Here is a 24,385-nt window from a genome sequence, read left to right on the forward strand (position 1 = left end):
TATATCAAATGTTTACCATGAACCAGTTACTGCTCCTTCCATGCATCTAAACCCTATAACAATTCTGTGAGGAAGGGATTACGATTTTTAGTTTACAATTAAAGAACAGAGACACAGAAAAGTTAAGTCATTCATCCTAATAAGTGGAAAGCTGAGATTCAAACTCAGGCCTGTCTGTCTACCCCAAAGCCTGAGCTCTTAATCACTGTAGTATCCCGCCTTCTAAAACTTCTGAGTTTTTTAAGAGCTGTGCAAGCTACTCTTCCCATAAATTAAGTTCCTACCCCTGAATGCCCAGAAACAACATCTCTCTCATTGGCTTCCTGGCTTCTGCTGCAGTGAAAGCGAAGCTGTCAGCAGGACTCCCTGGTCATTTAACTTGTTGATTAATCCTGACATTTCTACCACCAAACGAATTCCTCTCTTTTACTTGTGGCTCTCTCGAACTTGCATTTCCCACTGTGGGCTACTGAGCCTGGACCAAAATGTATTTATTCTCTATCCCCCAAATGGGCAAGAAATGCAGTTCTCATGCATCTATCAGAAATTAAGAAGAGAAAATGAGGTTAACAAATAAATGAAAAGCTAATGACACAGAAGTAGCAAGGATGAAAGGGAATAAATTCAGGGTAAAGGGCAATTCTATAATTTAATAAAACATTAACAATTTTTAAACGTGTACTATTTAATAAAATACTGGGGAACAGACCAGACTAATAGCAGTGGTTAATAGCTAAGTGGTTGGGAATGGTGGTAAAGTCAAGCAGCTCTGAATCCTAACTGTTATATTTAATTTTTTAAGCAAGAGAATGTATTTCTTTTACTTCAGTAATTCAAAAATAATTATTTTTAAAAACTTAATCAGCTTTAAATTTTGAATTTTAAATTGAAAAATTAGAAACAAACACATGATTAACAATAGGAAATTGGTTAAAAGAGCTAAACATCCACTTATTTGAGGAACTAGTATTTGAGCTTTAAAAAGATTGTTTTAGGCCGGGTGTGGTGGTTCACACCTGTAATCCTAGCACTTTGGGAGGCCAAGGCGGGCGGATTGCCTGAACTCAGGAGTTTGCAACCAGCCTGGGCAACACAATGAAACCCTGTCTCTACTAAAACACAAAAAAAATTAGCCGGGCGTGGTGATGCATGCCTATAGTCCCAGCTACTCGGGACAAGAAAATTGCTTGAACCAGGAAGGCGGAGGTTGCACTGAGCCGAGATCACGCCACTGCACTCCAGCGTGGGTGACAGAGCGAGAATCTATCGCAAAGAAAAAAAAAAGGTGATTGTAAAAGAATATTTAGTGACATGAATGACATGGAAAGTCAACACTGGTAAGAAAAAAAGGTGACAAAACAGCAGGCTTAATAACATGAAAAGGTTATTTAAAACATCATTAAGGGAAAAAATTGACAAAACTATTACTACATTATTGATATTGTTTAAAAGACAATCCTTCTCTATATATATTTTTAAATCTGAAAAGTTATATACCAAAGTGTTAATAGTAATTGAATAGAAAGAGAGATTTCAATTAATTTTTTCCTTTTTATCTATTGGTACTTCCCGATTTTTCTGTAATAAACATGTCGTGGCTTTTTAATTAAAGCAACACTTTGAATTACAAAAACTAAAATATACTTCAACATCCTCTCCCAAAAAGGAAACAAAACAAGTAGGGAAGACAAGTAGAACTTTTTAAGGATGCCAATAATACCTCTATTTCTTTGTTGCTACACCAAAGGAAAACTAGAGAAATGAGAGATGACCACCTGTAGATAAAAGAAATGAGAAGCTAAGGTAAAGGGAGGCAATAAGAAAGCCTTTAATCAAGTCCAAACTGAGCAATGGCTTATGAGGCAGTGCTGAAAATGAGTGATGACAGGCTGATCTGCAAGCGTGAGAGATAAAGGAGGAAGAAAGGCCGGTTAGAGTAAGAGTAACTGAGAATGACGCCTTTTACACATAGTGAAGGTATGAGTCAAGGGGTTAAGGAACGTAGAACAGGTCTGAGGTTCCTCTCTTGCAGAAGAGAATACCTGTTTCTAAAGGTGATGCCAACATATTAGTTGCTATTTTATTTTTGTTTGCTATTTTTGTAAAATGACCAGTGTATAGGAATGACAAACTCCAAAATAACAAGCTACTTAGAACCACAGCGCACTGAAGTTAATTTCTGAGGTTTTGCAATAAAAATCTAACCTGAGCAAATCCTGATTCTGAAAAATGGGTAATAGAGTAAACTGATGCTTTGCATTAGATATACAAAGCAGGCAGTGGTTTCTTCGGACAGGAATTATCTTATTGTACAAAGGTGTGAGAAAGAGACACAGAATTCCTGTCTTTCTTCTTCCCTTTGCCTACTATCAAGCTTTATTAGCTAGCAGCTAAATAAAGCTTTATTAGCTAGCAGCTCACGCCTGAAATTCCAGCATTTTGAGAGGCCAAGGCAGGTGGATCACTTGAGGCCAGGAGTTTGAGACCAGCCTGGGCCAACATGGTGAAACCCTGTCGCTACTTAAAAAAAAAGAAAGGAAAAGCTTTATTCAAGCCATTTATACCTTCATTACTTTTATTTCCTACTCTTCTGCCCAACTAGCCCATCCAGTTTAAGTCACATCCTATACACAGAACTTTTCTCACCATCACCTCACTGCTTTCTGTGACTTCAACTGTGGCAATTCACTTTGGCATTCTGTCCTACAACCTTTCAAAACATCATTTGGACATGCCATTTCCATTGTCTTCTGCTCTAGGATCTAAGCTCCTGGAGGGTAGGCGGGGTTTTAGCCTTGTTTTGTTTGTCCCGTCACTACAATACAGTGGAAAACAAATGAATTTTGGAGTCAGATATCAGCATTGTTCAAATTACAAGTTATAAACTGGTAGTGAATGCAATAAAAAAAAAAAAGTCTTACTGTGAAGTGATTGTTATCTACTTAAATGTAATGAAACAGAAAAAATTTAAAATACTATAGTACACTGCAGGCAGAAGTGTTTTATAACCTTTGAGATATATATATATATATATATACTACATACCTATGCATGTACGAATATATATGTTCAGACACACATACTGGTTGGGTAAAACATATTTCTTATGTTAAGTTGCTAATAAAGACCGTGGTTTCCATGTCCACTCTATGATGTATAAATTTACACTAGACAAAAGTCAGTAATGTCCTTTAACACTCCCACGGACCTCTCTACAAGAAAAGCCATTCTACTCACAGCTTCTGCAAAAGAAGCAGCCCCAAGGGGACTATATTTTATGCCATAATACATCATGGAGTACAAAGCTGACTGGAGCAGAGTTAGTTAAGCAACTGGCCAAATGACAATATTAAGTAGGGTCAAAGTAGCTGAGCCAATATGATCCCTCTCTCTCAAGGAATTAAACTGGGCAGCTAAACTGTGTCACTCACTTTGGCATTCTGGCCTACATTCTTTCAAACACAGGATGGAAGCTGAAAGAGTGACTTGAGGGCAGGACAGGGCTGTGTTAGGTAGCCTCAAGTGTAAGTTACAAAAACTCGGTGGCCAAATGCGGTGGCTCACGCCTGGCATCCCAGCATTCTGGGAGGCCAAGGCAGGTGAATACTGAGCTCAGGAGTTCAAGACCAGCCTGACCAACATGGCAAAACCCTGTCTCTATTAAAAATACAAAAATTAGCCAGGCATGGTGGTGTCAGCCTGTAATCCCAGCTCCTCAGGAGGCTGAGGCAGGAGAATCGCTTGAACCTGGGAGGCGGAGGTTGCAGTGAGCTGAAATCACGCCACTGCACTCCAGCCTGAGTAACAGAATGAGACTCTGTCTCAAAAGACAAACAGAAAAAAACAAAAAGAACTCAGAAATCCTGAGTATGCAGGAGCGTTCAGGAAAAAGGCAAGCATAGTAAAAAGAAAAATAAGCCAATTCATGAGAAGAGAGGAGAGCCCACAGGCAGAGTTGCAGTCACATTATTGGCTGAGCACCTGAGAGAAATATAGTTTCTGCCCTTCCAGAGTCCTAGGTACTTGTTTCCCTTTCTTTAGGTCGCTTCAGAGGCTATTCCAAGCAGTCTCAAGACCCTAACTAGCAGCCATATTTAACATCCCGCCTCTCTGCTGACTTGATACAAAGTAAAGAATTTGTGCTTACCCTCATGTTATTATTATAAGGGCTATATAAATTGTATTTGAGATTACCTAGCACAATCCTGGTATGCAGTAAGTCTCCTGCAAATATTTGGTCAGTAATTTAACTACATGTAAATAAATCAATACTGTGATGATCCATGGCAGTTTCCAGAGCTACAACTATCCTGCAAGTCAGCCACTGCACTGCCTGCTCATCCGGAGACTTTGGACCCATGTGGGTATAAGGACTTCCCGTTGCTTAGCTGGACATACAACACTCAGACTCCTTTGTACTCCACTACCAGAAGCAGGGTTTCTAACCATGCGAAGTGGAAATTGCTTCATTTTTGTGTGATTACAGTTGGATAAACTTATTTCCTACAAAGAGGGAAATAATCTGCAATATTTTTTTACTGTCAATAATATTTCCCTCTGCAGAAGTTGTCCACTGACTGTTATAGCCCTTATCTCTCCAAAATAATAGAAATACAGATAATAAACATCCTAATAATCTTAAGATATTAGGGTACAGATTAATAATCTAGAAAATCAACAGGCTATATGTGCTCCAGATAAATCCACAAAATTTAGGTATAAACTTTAAGGATTAATTCCATATTTAAAGATTCAATAGTAATTCTGAAGGTGACAATACTCTGTAATCATCATGGAGACCAACCACTGTGTGGATGTGACCTTGAGAAATAGCTCCATCTTTGGACTAAGGAAGGAGACCTCACAAGAGGATAAATTAAGGTCAACAGGGCAAATACAAGAATCTGATAGATGAGTCTGCAATCCAAAGTCAGTATGAGAAAGCCTTTCCACACAATTATTCAGAACTCCTCAACATCCCTGAGCCTTTTTTTCTATCTAATTATACTATATTCCTAAAGAATATTATTCTTGAATGTATCCCTTCCACCTCCCCAAAAGAATTATCTAGTTAAGAATCAGTCCACAATTTAATCTGATTTCATAGTAAGCAGTAACTTGGAAGTCATCAGAGTATATGATACATTTAAAAGTACAAGACTGACAAAATCATCACGAGTGTAGGTAAGAAAAAGAGGCCCAAGGATGAGCCCAGGGACCCTCCGACATTTAGAGAACAGAGGAATGAGGAAAATTCCACAAAGGAGATCAAGACATTCCAGCTACACTGGCCTTATCACAACTCCTCTTACCCACCATCAACCCAAAGGGTCTGTGCACATGACATTTTCTTTGCCTGGGACTCCTCTATCCTGCCACTTCCTAACCGTGTCTCACCACCTACCTGGACCCTCCAGATGACAGCTCATGTCACCTCCTCTGACACCTCTCTGTTGACTGCACCTTGCCCAGACAGGTGCTCTTCTCTAGCAGATCTTACAGCAGCACCAATAAGTCCTTCACAGCTTTACCACAGTAGTAATTACGCATTTATCTATGGGATGATTTGATATCTGACATCTGTCTCACCATTCAGGGTATCTATGAAGACATGAATGCAAAGTGGAGTCTGTTCTTGCTCTGTCCCCAGGGCCTGCCACAGAACTTCATGGGAGACAGGCCCTTGATGTAGACAATGAATTCATTGATCTCTCTCACTGATTTTCTATTCAATAAAATAAGAAGACCTTCTCTGTCTGGGCCCTCTTATATGTTTGTAGTTGAAACATCTGCTTTTGTAGTTATGTCCATAAAAATTAACTAACCCTGTTTTCATCTCCTCCTACTTTCTTGGAGCACCTGTTATTTCTGATCTCCGCCTACCCTAGGGCAACTGGTGCACATACACCCACAACCCAGCACTTCATTGTTCTCTCAGAAGAATTACTTACATAAATATTGGCAGATCTACCACTCAGTTGCCCTTTAATTACTCAGCTCCAACTAGAGTAGTTTTTTCCTGAATCTCTGTCTATATTTTTAGGGGTTATAGAAAGTTCCAACACTGCAATAATTCAGATAAAGAAATACTTTTTGAAGTGATACTGACAACATGGAAACTGTACTCAATACATAAAAAGCTACATTAAAGTGTTCCTAGTATTTGGAAATGAAGTCAAGAAAAAAAATACTTCCAACTAAAACTGAAAAAACAAAATGAAAATTTTACATGTATACCTGTATGTATTTTTCTACAGAGAAAGCCTATGGCTTATAATTTGTATTAGATGCTTAAAGCATGTATAACACTCCCCAAAAACATGGCTAAATGCATATCCATCCTACATATTAAGGCAGAGTTAAAACACTGTAGATCATGTATAGATATGAAATGATTTATAAGACAACATAGTTCAGAAAAGAAGCTATACATTTAAATAATCTGTATATTTACATAAATATGGGTAATCTATATTATTTCCTTAAATGCATATATGCAGATTTTCAGAAGAGTATTACCAAATTGAGAGCAGCGTTATCTATGGAGAAGGGGAGAGAGATTAGGATTGCACAAATAACCAAGAGACTTCAGTCTCATCTGAAATGTCCCAATTCTTTTTTTTAGAGATGGATGTCTCACTATGTTGCCCAGGCTGGTCTCAAACTCCAGGGCTCAAGAGATCCTCATGCCTAAGCCTTGCAAAGTTTTGGGATTACAGGTGGGACCCACTGCACCGGGTCCAAAATGTCTGAATTATTCTCTACATGAAGGACATATTATATATTGTTTACATAAGTTAACTTTCAGAAATGTTATATGAATACCATAATCTAATTATACAGAAAGAGCAAGACCACATAGAGCCCAGTCCCTGGCCCAAGCTAAGTAGTCCCCAATCTTTACCTCTCAGCTAGAGTAGTAATTCTAATTAGGGTCTTAGTCCATTTTGGGGTGCTTACAACAGAATACCTGAAATTGGGTAATTTATTTAAAAAGGAATTTATTTCCTACAGTTATGGAGGCTAAGAAGTTCCAGGCAGAGGGGCTTCATTTGGTGAGAGCCTTCTTGCCAGTGGGGACACTCTGAAGAGTCCCTAAGTGGTATAGGGTATAATATGGCTAGGAGTCTGAGCATACTAACGTGCTAGCTCAGGGCTCTCTTCCTCTTCCTATAAAGCCACCCATTCCCCTCCCATGATAACTCTAATGAGTTAGCCCATTAATCTATGGCTGTTAATCCATTCACGCAGGCAGAGCCCTCATGATCTAATCACTTCTTAAAGGTTCCACCTCTCAATATTGCTACATTAGGAATTAAATTTCCATGTGAGTTGTGGAGGGGACAAATATCCAAACCGTGGGTCTCAGGGCTAGGCACATGGGCCTCTATTTCTGTTTACAAAGACATAAGGATACCAGAAGACCCACAGGCCAACTTAAAAGTGTGGACTAGTATGTGCCCGCAGTTCTGTTTACACTGTGATTGCTAAATGTGAGCCAGCCATAAAAAATGAAAATAATTTTCCACATTTTATACACACAAAAAAAGATATGGTAAAAGGCTTTAATCACCATCTAAAGTAAAAAATAATCTTATGAGACTGCTGTTGCCAAGCTGTAAATAAACAATTACATAACTCCAGAAATTGCTATTTTAAGCAACAAGTCACAAAAAAACTGAAAATTCAGACAAATGTGAAAATTTAGGGAAAAGAGTAAGTTTACATTCAGGTTTACTACATTTGTTGAGCTCTGATTTTTACTAGAAAATAGTATCTCTTTCACAATAAGCAGAGTATAAATTCTAAAATAATAAGTCCCAACACATCAAACTACTAAGACACCAAAGTGTCTGCTGTATTTTCAATGGAATGAAATGATATTTATAATAAAATTCCTGCTTTTCAAATCTTCCTTTCTCATCCTGCAATTCCAGAAAGTCTTGCACAGGTACTCTGTGAGCCTTAAGAGCTGAGCTCAGAACCAGAGACTGAGGTCTGAATTCTAGATCACCCATTGCACTGTTAGCCACACTAAGCACACAGCTGAATAATTTAATTAAAACACTTTAATTAAAATTAAAATAATTTAATTAAAATAATTAAAAAGTCAAACCATTTCTGACTACAAAGTTCAAAATTTTTGAGCAAACATTCCAAATGACTTAAGATTATTAATAAAGCCACATGTCAGCAAGTACAAAAGAAGAGTGCCATAGAGGATCACTCTATTAGGTGCTGAAGAGAGAACACCCTTTTCAAAGGAATCTGGCATTTCGAGGTGATGGAAATTACACAAACACACCCTATGGCAAATAAATGGGGTCACGGCACAGCTGGCAAGTATGGCTTTGGTTCCATCACTGAACTTAACAAACACTGGTGTTGCAACAGTCATTTCTTAGCACATGCATAGTACATGATCTTGGAGAGATGAGGGGTAGTTATGGTGAAAAGCAAAAACTCCAATCAAAATTTAAAAGAAAAGACAGTAAATACTTCCAAGGTCCTACTAATGAATGAACTCTTGGGAAAACCTGAAGTTCAGCTGATTACACACCTGGCATTAACTGTAACAAGTACATAGTGTTCCATCCCTGACTAATACAATCAATATTTTTCTTCAAACCCACATGCTTTTCCCAGAGATCCAAGAACTTCTGGTTTAATGTTTGTGCTGCTGTTTTGGGTGAGGCACTGGGTGATTTACCTGTGTGCAGCAGGTTTTTTGTCTCTGAGCAGAGTTCCAGATAATCTCCAGAGGTCAAAACTGAGTTTTCAAAGTCACTGAGGTTTCAAAACCTCAAATCCCTTCCACATATGACCAACCCAAACTGGGAACTATAACCATTAACATTATTTCAGGACAAGGGGAATATTACCATTGACCCCACAGAAATACAATCATCAGAAAACATTATGAACACCTCTATGCAAAGTCTCAGGATATGAAATCAAAATGTGATTTAGTGTGCAAAAATCACTAGCATTCTACACACCAACAGTCAAGTCAAGAGCCAAATCAGGAACAAACTGTCATTCACATTTTTTGCCACAAAAAAATAAGATATACCTAGGAGTATAGCTAATTATGGAGGTGAAAGATCTCTACAAAAAGAAGTACAAAACACTGCACAAAGACATAGAGATGACATAAACAAACAAACAAATATTCCATGTTCATGGATAGGAAGAATTAATATCTTTAAAATGGCTATACTGTCCAAAGCAATTCATAGATTCAATACTATTCCTATTAAACTACCATTGAGACTCTTCACAAACGGGAAAAACTATTTTAAAATCTGTGTGGAACCAAAAAAGAGCCCAAATAGCCAAGACAACCCTAAACAAAAAGAACAAAGTGGGAGGCATCACCCTACCCAACTTTAAACTGTACTATAGGGGTACAGTAATCAAACAGCATGATACTGGTATAAAACCAGACACATAGACCAATGGAGCAGAATAGAGAGCCCAGAAATAAGGCTGCACATCTACAACTATCTGATCTTCTACAAACCTGACAAAAACACGCAATGGTGAAAGGATTCCCTATAAATGATGCTGGGGTAACTGGCTAGCCATAAGCAGGAGACTGAAACTGGACCCCGTCCTTACACCATATACAAAAATCAACTCAAGTTGGATTAAAGACTTAAATGTAAAACGCAAAACTATAAAAACCCTGGAAAACAACATAGGCAATACCATTCAGAACATAGGCACAGGCAAAGATTTAATGATGAAGACACTAAAAGCAATGGCAACAAAATCAAAAATGGACAAACGGGATCTAATTAAAATAAAGAGCTTCTGCACAACAAAAGAAACTATCAACAAACAGACAACCTACAATATGAGAGAAAATGTTTGCAAACTATGCATCTGAGAAAGATCTAATACCCAATATCTTTAAGAAACTTAAACAAATTTACAAGAAAAAAACAACCCCATTAAAAGGTAGGCAAAGGACATGAACAGACACTTTTCAAAAGAAGACATACATGCAGTCAACAATTATGAAAAAAAAGCTTATTAGAGGAATGCAAATCAAAACCACAATGAGATACCATCTCACACCAGTCAGAATTGCTATTATTAAAAAGTACAAAAAAATAACAGATGCTGGTGAGGTTGTTGAGAAAAAGAAATGCTTATATACTGTTGGTGGGAGTCTAAATTAGTTCAACCATTGTGGAAAACAGTGTGATAATTCCTCAAAGTCCTAAAGACAGAAATATTGTTCAACCCAGCAATCTCATTACTAGGTATATAGCCAAAGGAATGTAAGTCATTTTATTATAAAGACACATACACATATATGTGTCTTTATACACAGTGCAGCACAATTCACAATAGCAAAGACATGGAATTAACCTAAATGCCCATCAGTGATTGACTAGATTTAAAAAAAATGTGGTATATATACACCATGGAATACTACGCAGTCATACAAAAGAATGAGATCATGACCTTTGCAGGGACATGGATGAAGCTGGAGGCCATTATCCTCAGCAAACTAAGGTAAGAACAGAAAACCAAAAGCCGCATGTTCTCACCTATAAGTGGAAACTAAATGATGAGAACACATGAACACAAAGAGGGGAAGAACACACACTGGGGCCTACTGGAGAGTGGAGGTGGCAGGGAGAGAATCAGGAAAAACCACTAATGGGTACTAGGCTTAATACCTGGATGATAAAATAATCTGTACAACAAACTACCACGACACAAGTTCACATATGTAACGAATCTGCACATGTACCCTTGAACTTAAAATAAGGTTAAAAAACAATTATTTCAAATACATTTAGGTTCCCTAAGGCCTGATGCTCAACACAAAGTTATATTCCCTAGAGTGAAGAAATCCTGTACTTCAATTAAGAATAGATATACTTTGAAAATCAAGTGAATGAAGAGTAAGCCTTCATTCCCATCTCCTCAGATTCAAGAACCCAGGTCAGTTAAAGAAATGACTATCATTCATTATTCTATTGAGGTCCAATTAAATAAATCCCTCTTATGCAGTTCTAATTCTAATTCTCCTTTACTCCAAAATGACAACACTACAGTTAAACCTGTCCCAAGACCATAAATGGGGAACCGCCTGCCACATTTATAGCTGAACACTGCCTTACCCGGCATGGTCCAGTGAAACCGAAGGAGACATAAACAAACACGCTCAGACAAATTACACCACAGGCTGAAGACTTAAAGATCTTATGTAACAACCATAAATCATTGCAAATTGCTACACTTCAAAAGTATTCAGCATACTGAATGCTTTTTATAGTCAACTGATAAGGACAGTTTCACCATCCCAGGAGGCAGGCAGGTGTTTGCAATAAAGATAAGAGATTTTTTAGAAAACAAAACAATCAACAGTGCTAATGAACATATGCACTCACTCCCTCTGCTCCTCAGCAGAAAGTGAAGGTATATGCAAAATTGAGACCTAACCCACTGCCAGAAAACCCTTTGTCCTATTCTCTTTCTAGGATTAAGACTTGACTTTAAAAAGAGTTTTGTGTTAAAATATTATATGCAAAATTAGACAGGGGCTACCCTACTATTTTGATTACTAAAAGTTAAGCATGGAAGGATTTACATATATATACATATATATATATATATGTATAAATAAAATGCTAGGTTTAACATATTAATTACATTAGATTTAATATTTAAACCTAGTATAATATATATATTAAATCTAGTATTTAATATATATATAATTAATATAATATACATATAATTTAATATATATATTAAACCTAGTATTTAATATACACATAATATCAGGTTTAACCTACATATTATACTAGGTGTTAAAATATATAATATGTAGTATACTAGATATTTATATATAGACCTCCAACTTTATATATATACACACACATATATATTTAAGTTGAATATATACATTAAAGTTGAGAGTCTTTGGAGACCTACCCTAAATGCTGCAGCTTCACTACCAAGAGAGGTCAGATAGAGAAATGGAGGTGACAACCACTTCCGAGAAACATCCTGACATCATTAATAATTCATGAAGCCTTCTCTCTTTAGGGTCCTAAATGCAACTTGAAAATTTAGTAGCGGATAAACTTCTGAAAAGGTAATGGTTGCTTTCTGGTGTTAAAATACTTACTTTCCTAACAGCCAGAACTGCTTATATCTTTTTGGTGGACAGAAAATCCTCATGAGAAGGACAGAAGAGAAGGTCAGGGATAGTGGTTATCTCCGGGAGGTAGGGAGGAGAAAAGAACTGGAAAGGTAGAAGGGATTCTCTGAAATAGTCTTAAAAAATAGAAAATGAAGCAAATATGTTAAAATAACATTTGTTCAATCTGAGTGATAGGTACACAGAAATTGATTACCTTTATTTTATTTTTTAATGTTTCTACAGGTTTAAAGCACTTTATAGCAAAAAAAAATTAAAGTAAAATTTAAGTGAAAAGAAGACATAAAAGGCACAAAGAAAGTGCAAGCTGGCGCCTAAGCAATGCTAAGTGGCAAAGTCCAATCATGCTACTTTCATTAAATGTAATTGCCAAGCAACACAACAAATACACACAAGCCTCCTGGGAACACTCAACTCCAAGATAACATACACTGAAGTCAGAACTCACTTTATAATTTTACATTTTATTACAAGATAATTCTATGATATCAATATTGTTTACAAAAGACACATCATTTATTTTTCGCCAAAATAATGCATGTCCACAAAGTTGAACTGAAGGATATGCACTATTATTTAATTGTATGTGCATTTGTTTATCTATATAAAAGCCAAACTCCAGGAGGCATAAATATGGCAGCCTGTTTCTCGGGCTAAAGCTAAGTGGGATCAGGGTGTAAATGACATAAAATCCACATTTCTTTTTAGCATTCTTTCAGAGACCAACAGCAGGATTTAGGCCTGTGCTAACAAACGCAGTTGCTGCCACAAAGAAAAAACAAAAAATCCACAGCCTTCTTTCTTCTTCTGGACCCTCTACCAAATGGTCCCTACCAACAACTGAAGTAACTGAATGACAGCCATTTAAAGCTGACATGGCCTCAATGGACCTTGTCACCAGTTTTTCCACATATCTGTTTTGGGATACATATATCATGACGTCATTAGATTAGGGTATATGGCTGCTAATACACAATTCTGTGGTTAGCTTTTACCTCCTAACCAGATGCAAAAATTTTTAAAATATCACAGAAGTTACTCTATTGTCTAATTATTAGAACATCTGGTCACACTGAGCCCCTGCACTCACCTGGTTTGAGCTAAGTAGTAGCTGCTCAATTTATGTAAGACCTGCTCACCACACCTCCCACCATTCCCTATCACCTATATACACCAGCATCACATATTCATTATACTTGCCCTGCCACTGTGGTTATTTTAATTTTTGGCATAATACTAAGGGTGCTATACCTCAGAGGCATTGGAAATAAATTGATTCCCTGAGATCAAAATTAGGAGGTGGGAAGAAGACAGGGAGAAAGCGCTTGGTGTATAGAATTTTGAATTCCAATACAGGTTAGAGGAGGCAAAGTAGAGCTTGAAGCAGAAGTTGCCTCCCACGATTTACATACACACATTCCCATGGGCCTGGCTATACGGCACCAACATCAACAACTCCTTTTCTTACACTGGTGGTTCCCTAAATACATGAGATTTCCTGATTCTGAACACCTCTGTCATCTCTGGCCTGATATTGCCTAAAGACTCATGGAGGTGTACTCCTTGTTTTTGATGCAAAGCTCCCCCCAACCAAGCCAGCCATGGGAATTCCTTTCTACTTGCTAATTCATCAGATACTTGCAAATGCTGTGCCCAAACTCTTATCACGTAAACTAAGCATCACACTGTGACATTTTGTAAGCCAGGAGGAAAAAAATATACAGTTAAAAAGTAAAAGCCGTTTGAGGGAGAGAGGAGAAATTACTCATCAACACAAAATTGTCAGAGACAGGCACCCAAAAAAGGCACAGAGGGAGATAGAACAGAATACCATTCATTAATCAGCTTTAAGAATATATAAACCTTTCTATATCAAATTAAATTTCCAGAGGAAGGGCCAGATGCGGTGGTTCATGCCTTTAATTCCAGCACTTTGGGAGGCAGAGGCGGGTGGCTCACTTGAGAACAGGAGTTTAAGATCAGCCTGGCCAACATGGTGAAACCCAATCTCTACTAAAAATACAAAAATTAGCTGGATGTGGTGGCACATGCCTGCTACAGTCCCAGCTACTCAGGAGGCTGAGGCAGGAGAATCACGTGAACCTGGGAGAAGGCAGTGAGCCAAGATCGTGACACTGTACTCCAGACTAGGCAAGAGTGAGACCCCTTCCTCCTGCCAAATAAAGAAATGTCCAAGGAAGAACTATAACTAGTACTCTATTATGCACAGATACATATATAGGTACATACATACATGTATATATACATACATACATACACAAACACATATACATATGTATATAGCCAAAATTATGATAAAGTTCAGGTTATATTATTACCACTATAAACACACTATATTTAACAAAAAGAGAGACCTCATAGAGTTTCCAGAGTTCACAGTACATCAGTCTCAAAGCACTTTATCAAACTTAATTCTCCTGATCAGAAATGTCAAAGTTCATGTTCTCATTAGTGCCGGCAGAGTTTCAAGAAACATTTCAATCTACAGTTACAGGATCACTGGCAGAAAAGAACAAAAGCCAAATCCACACATAATTTCCACAACTTGATTTTTTCCTACCACAGATAGAAAAAAAGGTAAACACTCACCGCAGAGAGCTGGCTCCATGTGGATCTCAATGGCTTATGGTGAATCACAATTTTTTCATCTGACTTCTGTTGTTTGGGCTCTGACTCTTCATCAGAATCAATGTCAAGGGCCTTTTCCTTGTAGTTCTGATACAGGACAGCATTTTCTGCAAGAAAGCAAGGCCTATGTGTCACTAATTGTTCTCAATCATTATGCAACTTGTTCTAAACAAACGTCATATGTATCCAATGTTTGGTCTCCAATTATATAAACAACAAAGAGACAAACAGATTTAGTCCCTGAAGAATAATTATAGAAAAGTGATTTTCTCATTCACATAGCTCTATCTCAAACTCTACCGCAGGAGACGGGAGGGACCCATACAGAGAATGCCAACAGAAGCAAAGTTTCCATGTTTCTGTCCACTACCCATGAAGGACAGTCAGTCCTATTAAATCACTGTAATACAAGTTAAATTAGATCCTACCTTTTCTTTATGGTCCATCACCATTCATTTATCTATGTAACAAACATTTATTGTATATCTATGATGTGCCAGGGGCGGAGAGTAAAATGGAAAACGAAAGACAACTCTCATGCCCTCATCCACCTCTCATGAGCTAACAGTTTAATAAGAAAAGCTGTCAAATTCACTCATGCATTTATTCATTCCACTGTTACTTAGAAAACACCTACTAGGAACCAGCAACAGTTTAGCGAATGGAATACAATAAGAGACAAAAAATAAAAATCTCAATCTTCATGAGCTGCTATTAAAGCTTGAGAGAATTGCAATAAATAAGCAAGTAACTTTGACAGTATTTTTGATGACGGTAAGTATCATGAAGAAAAATGAAACAGGGAAGTGGGGTGGAAAGCGCTGGGACGAGGGCATGTAGATTTTAAGTAGGGTAGTTTAGGAAGGCCTCACTGGGTGACAACTAAAGACATAAAAGAGGTGAGAAAGTGAGCCCTCTGTACCAAAACTACAAAGAAAAGGCCCTTGACATTGACTCTGATGAAAAATTGGTGGCCAAAGAGCATCTTATCAGGGGTCACAGCAAGTACAAAGTCCCTGAGCATGAGTCTACTTGGTATGTCTGTACATACCAGGAGCAGCAAGAACAACTGCATGGCTGGAGTACCAAGAAAATGGCGGGAAAGTATAGATAATGGGAGTTGAAGCCGGGTGTGGTGGCTCACACCTGTAATCTCAGCACTTTGGGAAGCTGAGGCAGGCAGATTGCTTGAGGTTAGGAGTTTGAGACCAGCCTGGGCAACATAGTGAAACTCTGTCTCTGTCAAAAATACAGTAAATTAGCCGGGTATGGTGGTGTGCCCCTGTGCTCCCAGTTCTCGGGAGGCTGAGGCAGGAGAATCACTTAAACCTGGGAGGCAGAGGTTGCAGTGAGCCAAGATCATGCCACTGCACTCCAGACTGGACTCTGTCTCAAAAAAAAAAAAAAAAAAAAAAAAAAGATGGGAGTTCAGGGTGAGCAGAAGGCTAATCATGTAGGGCCTTGCCTCAGTGCCACTGAAAGGACTTTGATTTTTACTCAAAATATGATGGCAAGTCACCATAGGTTTGAGGACACAATGATCTTACACAAATACATGCCTACACACTGAAGGATTTATATACAGGTGCAAACAGACTGTCAGTAGGGTGTGATCTAGTCTGGCAGTTGGGTATTTGGTCAATGAGGCAATTCTAAGATCTGAAAGCTGAGAAGCTACGGAGCTATAAGAAAAGCACACCCAAAAGCTCTAACAGGAACATAAGAGGAAACATAATACAGTCATGCACTGCATAACATTGCTTTGATCAATGACAAACCAAATCACATCCACAATGGTGGTCCCATATAATATAAAGGAGCTAAAAACTTCCTACCACCTAGCCATCTTAACGTTGTAGTGTACCACATTACTCACACATCTATGGTAATACTGGTGTAAACAACCTATTGCACTGCCAATCATACAAAAGAATAGCACAGAGAATTATGTACAGTTCACACCTGATAATCAACTATGCTACTGCTTTATGTATTTACTATACTATACTTTTTTATCATTATTTTAGCATGTACTCCTACTTTTTAAAAAAAAAAAAAAGTTAACTGTGAAATAGCCTCAGGCAGGTATTCCAGAAGGAGACATTCTTATCATGGGAGGTGACAGCTCATGCATGTTATTGTCCCTGAAGACCTTCTTGTGGGACAAGATGTTGAGATGGGAGACAGTGATACTGATGATTCTGACTCTGTGCAGGCCTAGGCTAATGCATGTGTTTAGTTTCAACTAAAGAATTTAAAAAGTAAAAATAAAAATTTTTTACAATAGGAAAAAGCTTATGGAATAGGTATGTAAAGAAATAAAATATTTCTGTACAGCTGTACAGTATGTGTTATAAGCCATGTTAAAATCAAAGAGTTTAAAAGTTTTTAAAAATTTAGAATTTTACAAAATAAGCTACAGTAAGCTAAACTTAATTTATTATTGAAGAAAAAAGTTTTATAAATTTAACACAGCTTAAGTCTACAGTATTTATAAAGTCTACAATAGTGTAGAGTAATGTTCTAGGTAGGCCTTTGCATTCACTCACCACTCACTCACTGACTCACCCAGAGCAACTTTCAGTACTGCAAGTTTCATTCAAGGTAGGAGGCCTATAGGAAAGTACCATTTTTAATTCTTTATATTGTATTTTTACTGTACTTTTTCTATGTTTAGATACACAAACACTATTGTGTTACAAATGCCTATTCAGTACAGTAACATGCTGTACAGGTTTGTTGCCTCAGAGCAATTGGCTCTACCAAATATCCTAGGCTATACCATCTGGTTTGTGTAAGTATGCTGTATGATGTTTGCACAACAACAAATTTGCCCAAGGATGTATTTCTCAAAATATATCCTCATCATTAAGTGATACATGGCTGTATCTTAAAAGAACTAGGAAAAGTCAGTGTGGCTAAAGCTTGGGTATATCTGGTGGCCACAGTGTACAAGTTGAGTTTAGAGAGATCAACCAGACCATCCAAATGAAGGAAATATTTGTAGGCAATGCTAAAAACTGGATTTTACCCTAAGTACAAAAGGATTGAGTTTCTGTCATGATTGCATGTCTTTCCTGAACACAATAGAACTCCAAAAAAAGGAAGTATTTGTGTAGATTAGAGAGCAAAACATTGACTACCTAGGAGACTAAGATGCTATTGGGGTAGTCAATCAAAGATGGTGAAGATTTGTGTTATATAACATAGAACAGACTGGTGAAAGACTGGATATGGGGGTAGAGAGATGGAGGTGTTAAGGATGTTTCCTAGGTCTGCAAGTCTCACAACCAGAAAGCAGGAAATGGGAAAACCAGAAGACATTCAGGTTTGATAGGGAAGATTATGAGTTTGGCTTGGGACAATTTGAGTTTGAATTGCCTTTTCCATCTGCCAAAACAAGCAAACATCTGCCTCTTTTCTCATCAACCATAGATTATTCTGTATATACTGTGACTAAAGTAACACTGAAGTCTACGTAAGACTTTACTCATCTCTGATTGTCATGCCATGTAAAGTAGATTATGAGGGTAAAAACTGAGTCTGCAGTAGTCTTTACTCAGTGGTTGGCACAAAGTATATGCATAATATTGTTGATAGATTTCTCATTCATTTTCACAACAACGTGGGCAACAGTATTATTAACCTCATTTCACACATAAGATGGCTCAATGAGGGCCCAGTGATATTAAGGGTTTTTCTCAGTATCACTCAACTGATGAATAGGAGCAGCAGGACAGGAAACCAGGTCTGCCTGGCTCCAGTATCACAGATTCTCACCATTTGGCCATATTGTTTCCTGAGTTATATTCTTGTTAATCATTAACTGTAAGAATCCTGCACTCCTCATGTACATATATGTGAAAAAAATTTCTAAGTCACTATATTTGAGAAGAAATGAGAGGATAAACAGAAACAGCTCCTATAAAAGGAAACAAAATAAAACTAGCTATAATGAAGTCTACTCTCTGACTTTAAAAAAATCTAAAAATTTTAAACTCTCTTAGGCAAAGTTCACAAAAATAAATACCAAATTCCAGGGGATGTAAAGCAGCATCTCCTTAGGTAAATATTAGGTAGATGCTGTTCACTTCACAGTCAGAGTGCTACAAGAAGCAGCAAACTAGACTTAAGAACCAGGTCCATGTCCTACTACTGGCTGTGTAACTAGGTGTGACAGTAAATAAGTCACCAAATCTCTCAGATCTTCTGGATTCCTCAATTATAAAATTAGGGAGATGAACTTATTCCAACCAGCTAAATACTCTATCTGGGTTTCCTAAGGTTGGTGCAGTGAATGAATTTTTATAGATGAGTCATTTTTAAATGCTCCAATGGGAAACTCATCTTGGTAAAAAATTATTTAGGGAATTATTTGACAATCACCAAAGGTTACATATTTTATAACTCTGGGTGGTTGTATATTTGCTTGACTTATAGAGGGGCATTCCTTTCTTCACTATTCTTTGAAGATTGGAAAATCTTCACACTTCAAAACATGGCAAAAACTAACTATCCTCACTGCCAGTGTGACCCTCCAGCCCAACAAGCGCTACAGCTGGGACTGCTCCCTTCATGTTCTTCCAGTTGGCTGACACTTGACCCATCTATTTACAGAAAGTCCAATAATCTGATTAGGGTCTGAACACCTGGTTGAAGCTTCTGTTGTTTTTGAGATCCTTAACAAAAATACTATATGGGTTGCAAATTCTTAAGAATATGTTTTTGTCAGCCAGGAGAGTTAGATTTCCCCCAAAGCTGAAACTTAATAAAGAAACAGGAAGTCAGAAATGATAATAAAATGTGGAAATATGGGCAGAATATTAAGTCAAAGGAAATGTGACCTAAAGAAATATGACCTCAGATCTAAATGCCAAACTCAGAATTTTTAACTAAAAAGCTAGCTTGTTCTTGTTCTTTCTCTGTTTCCTTGAGGGACATGGGGTTGGAGCCAAGGCAGAGAAGAATTAAAAATCCCAGGACATTGACTGAAAAAGTTATCAGCCTATAAAAAATGCCACTAACTATATTCACCATTAGTACTACTAGATAAAAATTTAGCTTGGTGAGAAGGTTTGGACTGTATAATTTGGGAAGAAGCTGGACATTCTCATCTTAAGTATTTTTGTTACTGCAGTTGGATTTCCACTTATAATTGGTATTCCACATTGAAACAGCAATAAAAGTTTGGAAAATTAAATGCTTACCTTCCCCATCAAATGTTCCTTGTCCTTTCAGCATTTTTTTCTAAAAGACAAGAAAAGTAAAAAGAAAAAAAAAAAAAGAAAAAGAAAACCGTATGAATACCCAAATAGAAAATACAGCTATTTTATTTTGTCATTACATTAATTAGATTCCCAAGAGCACACAGCAGCTGAGCCCTAGAGCAGTTCACTCAGTTGATCACTACAATTCACTGAAATAGTGAAATAAAATGTTCAAGATCCCCCACACCCTGTCAAAACAGATTGAGTATCCTCAAATGACTAGCAGGTCAGCTCATTTTACTACTTGTGATTAACCATCACTGTTAAATTGAACTTTGCTATAGTTGCAGAGTTGGAAAAAACACATAAAATGTTATGTAATTTTTTTTCTTTAAGACCATAGGCTCTAAAATAAAACAGACTTGCTTGTGTATTACATATGTGGCATTTATATAGACTAGTTCCAGTGCTCTGATTAATCAAGAAAAAATGTGGCTGCCAAAACGAATCTCTGCCCTATTGCTGAGATCTGTCTTGTTTCTATGGAAGGCAGCACACACGCCAAAATTTCCCTCTTCAGTTTTCCTATTTCTTTATGTCACACTTGGCAATATTTTAGTAAGTGCAGCTAATGGGACAATATAGGTGACCAGTACCACACAGTGTCACCCTAACATGACGTTTTCAGCTACCAACTTGTTAAATGCACTGAAGGATGAATGAGCATACAACGGGACTAATATACAACCAAAGGCCTGGTGACAAAAACAAGCAAGCAAAAGGATAACAAAATATATGTGTCTATTATGATCCTGTCAATTGATTTTAAAACTCACATTTTACCTGAATGACTTCAAGTGTGTAATAACCACTCAAAAAACAATTCAGTAAGTAAAAGCAGAAAATAACGGGCTCAAACAGGAATCAGTATTTTTCTGAATCAGCTGTGATAACAGCTACCATTGACTGAAACCTCTAAGCAAACACCAGGCAACTTGAGGCAGTCAAGAGTGCAGTTCTAAGCACGCTCCTCCCCCTTTCAGCTATCTCTTTTAAAAGTGGTCAAGACTCAGCCAATAATCTGCCATAAATATTTCCCTTTTGTCCCCCCAATTTTGCCTGAGCTTAGAAAGTTAAAAGTGATGAATTTCCTTTGGGAGGCCGAGGCGGGTGGATCACGAGGTCAAGAGATCGAGACCATTCTGGTCAACACGGTGAAACCCCGTCTCTACTAAAAATACAAAAATTCAGCTGGGCATGGTGGCGTGTGCCTGTAATCCCAGCTACTCAGGAGGCTGAGGCAGGAGAGTTGCCTGAACCCAGGAGGCGGAGGTTGCGGTGAGCCGAGATCGCGCCATTGCACTCCAGCCTGGGTAACAAGAGCGAAACTCCGTCTCCCTCAAAAAAAAAAAAAAAAAAAGGGATGAATTTCACTTCTTCTCACAGAGTTGCATTAAACTCTGCTCTGCCTGACAGCATCAAAGTGGCCAAGAGCTGGATGTGCACTAGTAATCAACAGCAAATCACAGAATGGTAAGGGAATGACTTCTGGTTTCCTCTATGCTCCCCCTACCCACCCCCAACATATCTACTTTTGGTTTAGTGAATGACATCCCACACTCCTGCCCACTTTTACCTTTATCCTTCCCAGACTGGAAAACTTCTCCTTGTCTTCCATTACTGCTTTCAGAACAGGCTGGGACATTCTGTTCTTCTTCTTCGAGCTGGTAGGACTGTCAAAATCAAAGCCACTGACCACTGCCCTGCGATAAGAAGTGGACCGCAAGCCTCTCCGCAGAGACCCTGGGCTATCCACGTCGTTATCGACCTCACTCTCCTCCCCTGCGTGACCCAGGGATCCTCCTAGGCCCTCCACCATGCTGCGCACCTTAAGCAGCCTCTTGTGGGGCTCCACATTCTGACTGTTGGATTTACTGAGTTTAATTTCTGAGGCCAGACTCTTCGGAATGATCTGCTGCTTTCCCACTTTGAGAGCGGCGGGGCTGTTTGTACTCAAAACCACGGAAGGATTCTCGGGGAGCTCGTTCTCCTGGGACGGCAGCCTTTGGAGGGGGAGTTTATGTTCCGAAGAACTTTTCTGGGGCGCAGAAGAGGGCCCCCTTTCGGGATCCTTAGCCTTCTGGCCACACTGCGAACCCGAGCCAGGAGAGTCGTTATTAGCCGTAAGGCCATTTGCAGTGGGCGAAGGCACCGGGCTGGCAGTCAACCCCGCTGGGTCCTCCTCGGGGGTGCAGGGGACGGGCGCGTTAGGAGTCCGCGGGGGGCGCAGCACCGGCGGCGGCACAGGGGAGGTCACGACGCCGTTTGCTGGGGACTTCGGGGAGCCGCCCGGCACCGCTTTAGGGACCTGGGGTGACTTGGGTCGTCGAAGTCGAGGAGAGGCAGCCCTGTACTCCGGGGAGGCCATCCCACCATTGGCCACCGCTCTCCGCTGGGCGCCCAGAAGCAGGGGGCTCCTGTGCACCGTCCTGCTGTCCGAAGCGGCGGGAACCTGGGCGGGAATCTGCGCCGCGGGGAGCGTCCCTCGGTCCTCCACTGGGAAATCCGTGATCAGCAACCCGTTGGGGCTCTGATAGGACTGGGGCCTCGGCTTGCTCCGGCCCAGCAGCTGGGGCTGAGGGATCGACCGCCTCCGCCACAAAGGCGTTATGCTGTTGCTAGAAAAATCCACCTCGCTCTCGCGGTCCATAGCCGGGCCTCGAGGTCAGCCCCGGGAGGAGCAACGCCAAGTTAGTCTTGCCTAAAGAGGAAAGAAGTTATGGAACTGTACCTCCCGACAGCCCGGCACGCCTGGCAGACTCGCGCGCTTCGAGTCCGGCGGTCCCCCTGCTGGAGCGCGGGACTCGACTGCACCGCACTTTACCCGCCCTTTCTCGGGCAAAAACTGCACCACAGCGGTGCGCGTTCCCAGTCAGAAATCTGGGCTGCGGCCCAGGCGAATTAATCCGATCACCTCCGCGTCCCTCCCGCGCCAAAAGACCACCCGCACCAAACGAGCCCGCCACCAATTCACTGAGTGCAAGCCGAGGCACAAGAAACTTGGGACGAGTTCAGCTTTCTCGGGAAACTCGCCGCGCGACGCTCCCTTCTGTCGCCATCCAGCCGCCCGCCCTCATCGTGGGTACCCTCGTGTTCCAGGTGCTCGGCTCCGAGGCAAATTTACCTTCTGGGGCTTGCAATGTCCGGGGCCAAGGAGCACCCACTGCCCCGTGGGTGGCCCGGGTCCGGGACCTAAGCGCGGCCGCGAGAGTTCAGGAGAGCTGGGCAGCCGACGGCGGCGCCGGGCCCGCCCCCACGCCTGACTACGCCCCCAGACTTGGCCCCGCCCCCCATTTCGGCCCCGCCCAGATCCGCCTCAGTGGCAGTCACAAGAAGCTGTCTTCCCGCCCCCGCATGCCTACGGTTGGCCCCAGTCTCCCTGGGAAACAGACTAGCGCACCTGAGCTGGGTTCTGAGCTCCAGCGTTTGCGGCTAGAAGTTGCGGATTGGTGGTGGCGGCTGCACGGGAGTGCAGGCGCGCAGGGCCGTTGCCGAGGGACACAGCGTGAGAACAAGCTATGGAGCCCTGCCGAAATGCAGTTTACGAAGCCCTGAACCCTAGAGTTCCGGTATTAAAACCGAGAACGCGGCGGAGTAGAATTTGTGAGATGCATGGGCAGCAGTGCAGAGCTCTAACGCAGTCATGCCCTTTCAGCATTCAGGTAGTCTTATCTGATGGGCTGGTTCCACTGCTGAAAATGCATTATAATATAAACAGATTGATGTGCTTGTTTGTGCCTAAAGTCTTTCCGTAGGAAAGACGCCTAGCAGCTGTGAGGAGGGAAACTGGGTGACTAGGAAACCGGAGTGAGGGAGAGTTTTCATATAATTATTTTTGGTACTTGTATGCTTTGAGTCTTGAAAGCTATCTATGAAAAATAAACTCAATTTACACGACAAGAAAAGTATTGGTTTCCAGCAGTACATAGAATAAAACTCAAAATCCTTGGCTTACAAGACACTGGACTACTTACTGCCCTACCTCTTCAGCCTAGTCTTTCCGCCATCATTTTCTCCCTTATGATTTATTCGGCCACATTCAAAGTTTGACAGCCTCAGGAACCTTCTCTCTCGTTCCTTCTTGACTTTCTGACTTGTCACTGCCTCAGAAAGGCCTTCTCTGTCCCCTCAATTATACCATTGCCCCGGTTATTTTCCCAGCTACTTGTTCCTTCTATTTCTGCACTTATCAAATTGTGTGTGTGTGTGTGTATATATATATGTGTGTGTGTGTGTGTGTGTGTTTATTGTCTGTTTTGTCTTTACACTGTAATTTACATGAGGG

The 24,385-nt window shown here is 39.9% G+C and overlaps 1 protein-coding gene across 2 annotated transcripts in view; it reads right to left on the reverse strand.

Annotated features, from left to right (window-relative positions):
- ARHGEF26 (Rho guanine nucleotide exchange factor 26) overlaps window positions 1-23,379 on the reverse strand; it is a 128,758-nt gene extending 105,379 nt beyond the window's left edge. The window contains exons 1-4 of one of the 2 annotated variants that reach the window (XM_032262853.1): window positions 23,225-23,379; window positions 21,677-22,801; window positions 20,041-20,080; window positions 14,795-14,940 (exon numbers count right to left, since the gene is read on the reverse strand). In XM_032262853.1, the coding sequence (XP_032118744.1) occupies window positions 14,795-14,940; window positions 20,041-20,080; window positions 21,677-22,750 (1,260 nt within the window). In that variant the 5' untranslated portion in view covers window positions 22,751-22,801; window positions 23,225-23,379. Of the gene's footprint in view, window positions 1-14,794; window positions 14,941-20,040; window positions 20,081-21,676; window positions 22,802-23,186 lie in introns of both variants that reach the window. The other variant, XM_032262860.1, reaches the window with a different exon arrangement.
- Between the last annotated feature and the right edge of the window lie 1,006 nt (window positions 23,380-24,385).

The sequence above is a fragment of the Sapajus apella genome, unplaced genomic scaffold, assembly GCF_009761245.1.
Source record: "Sapajus apella isolate SASKATOON/1434 unplaced genomic scaffold, GSC_monkey_1.0 scaffold4, whole genome shotgun sequence".
NCBI lineage: Eukaryota > Metazoa > Chordata > Mammalia > Primates > Cebidae > Sapajus > Sapajus apella.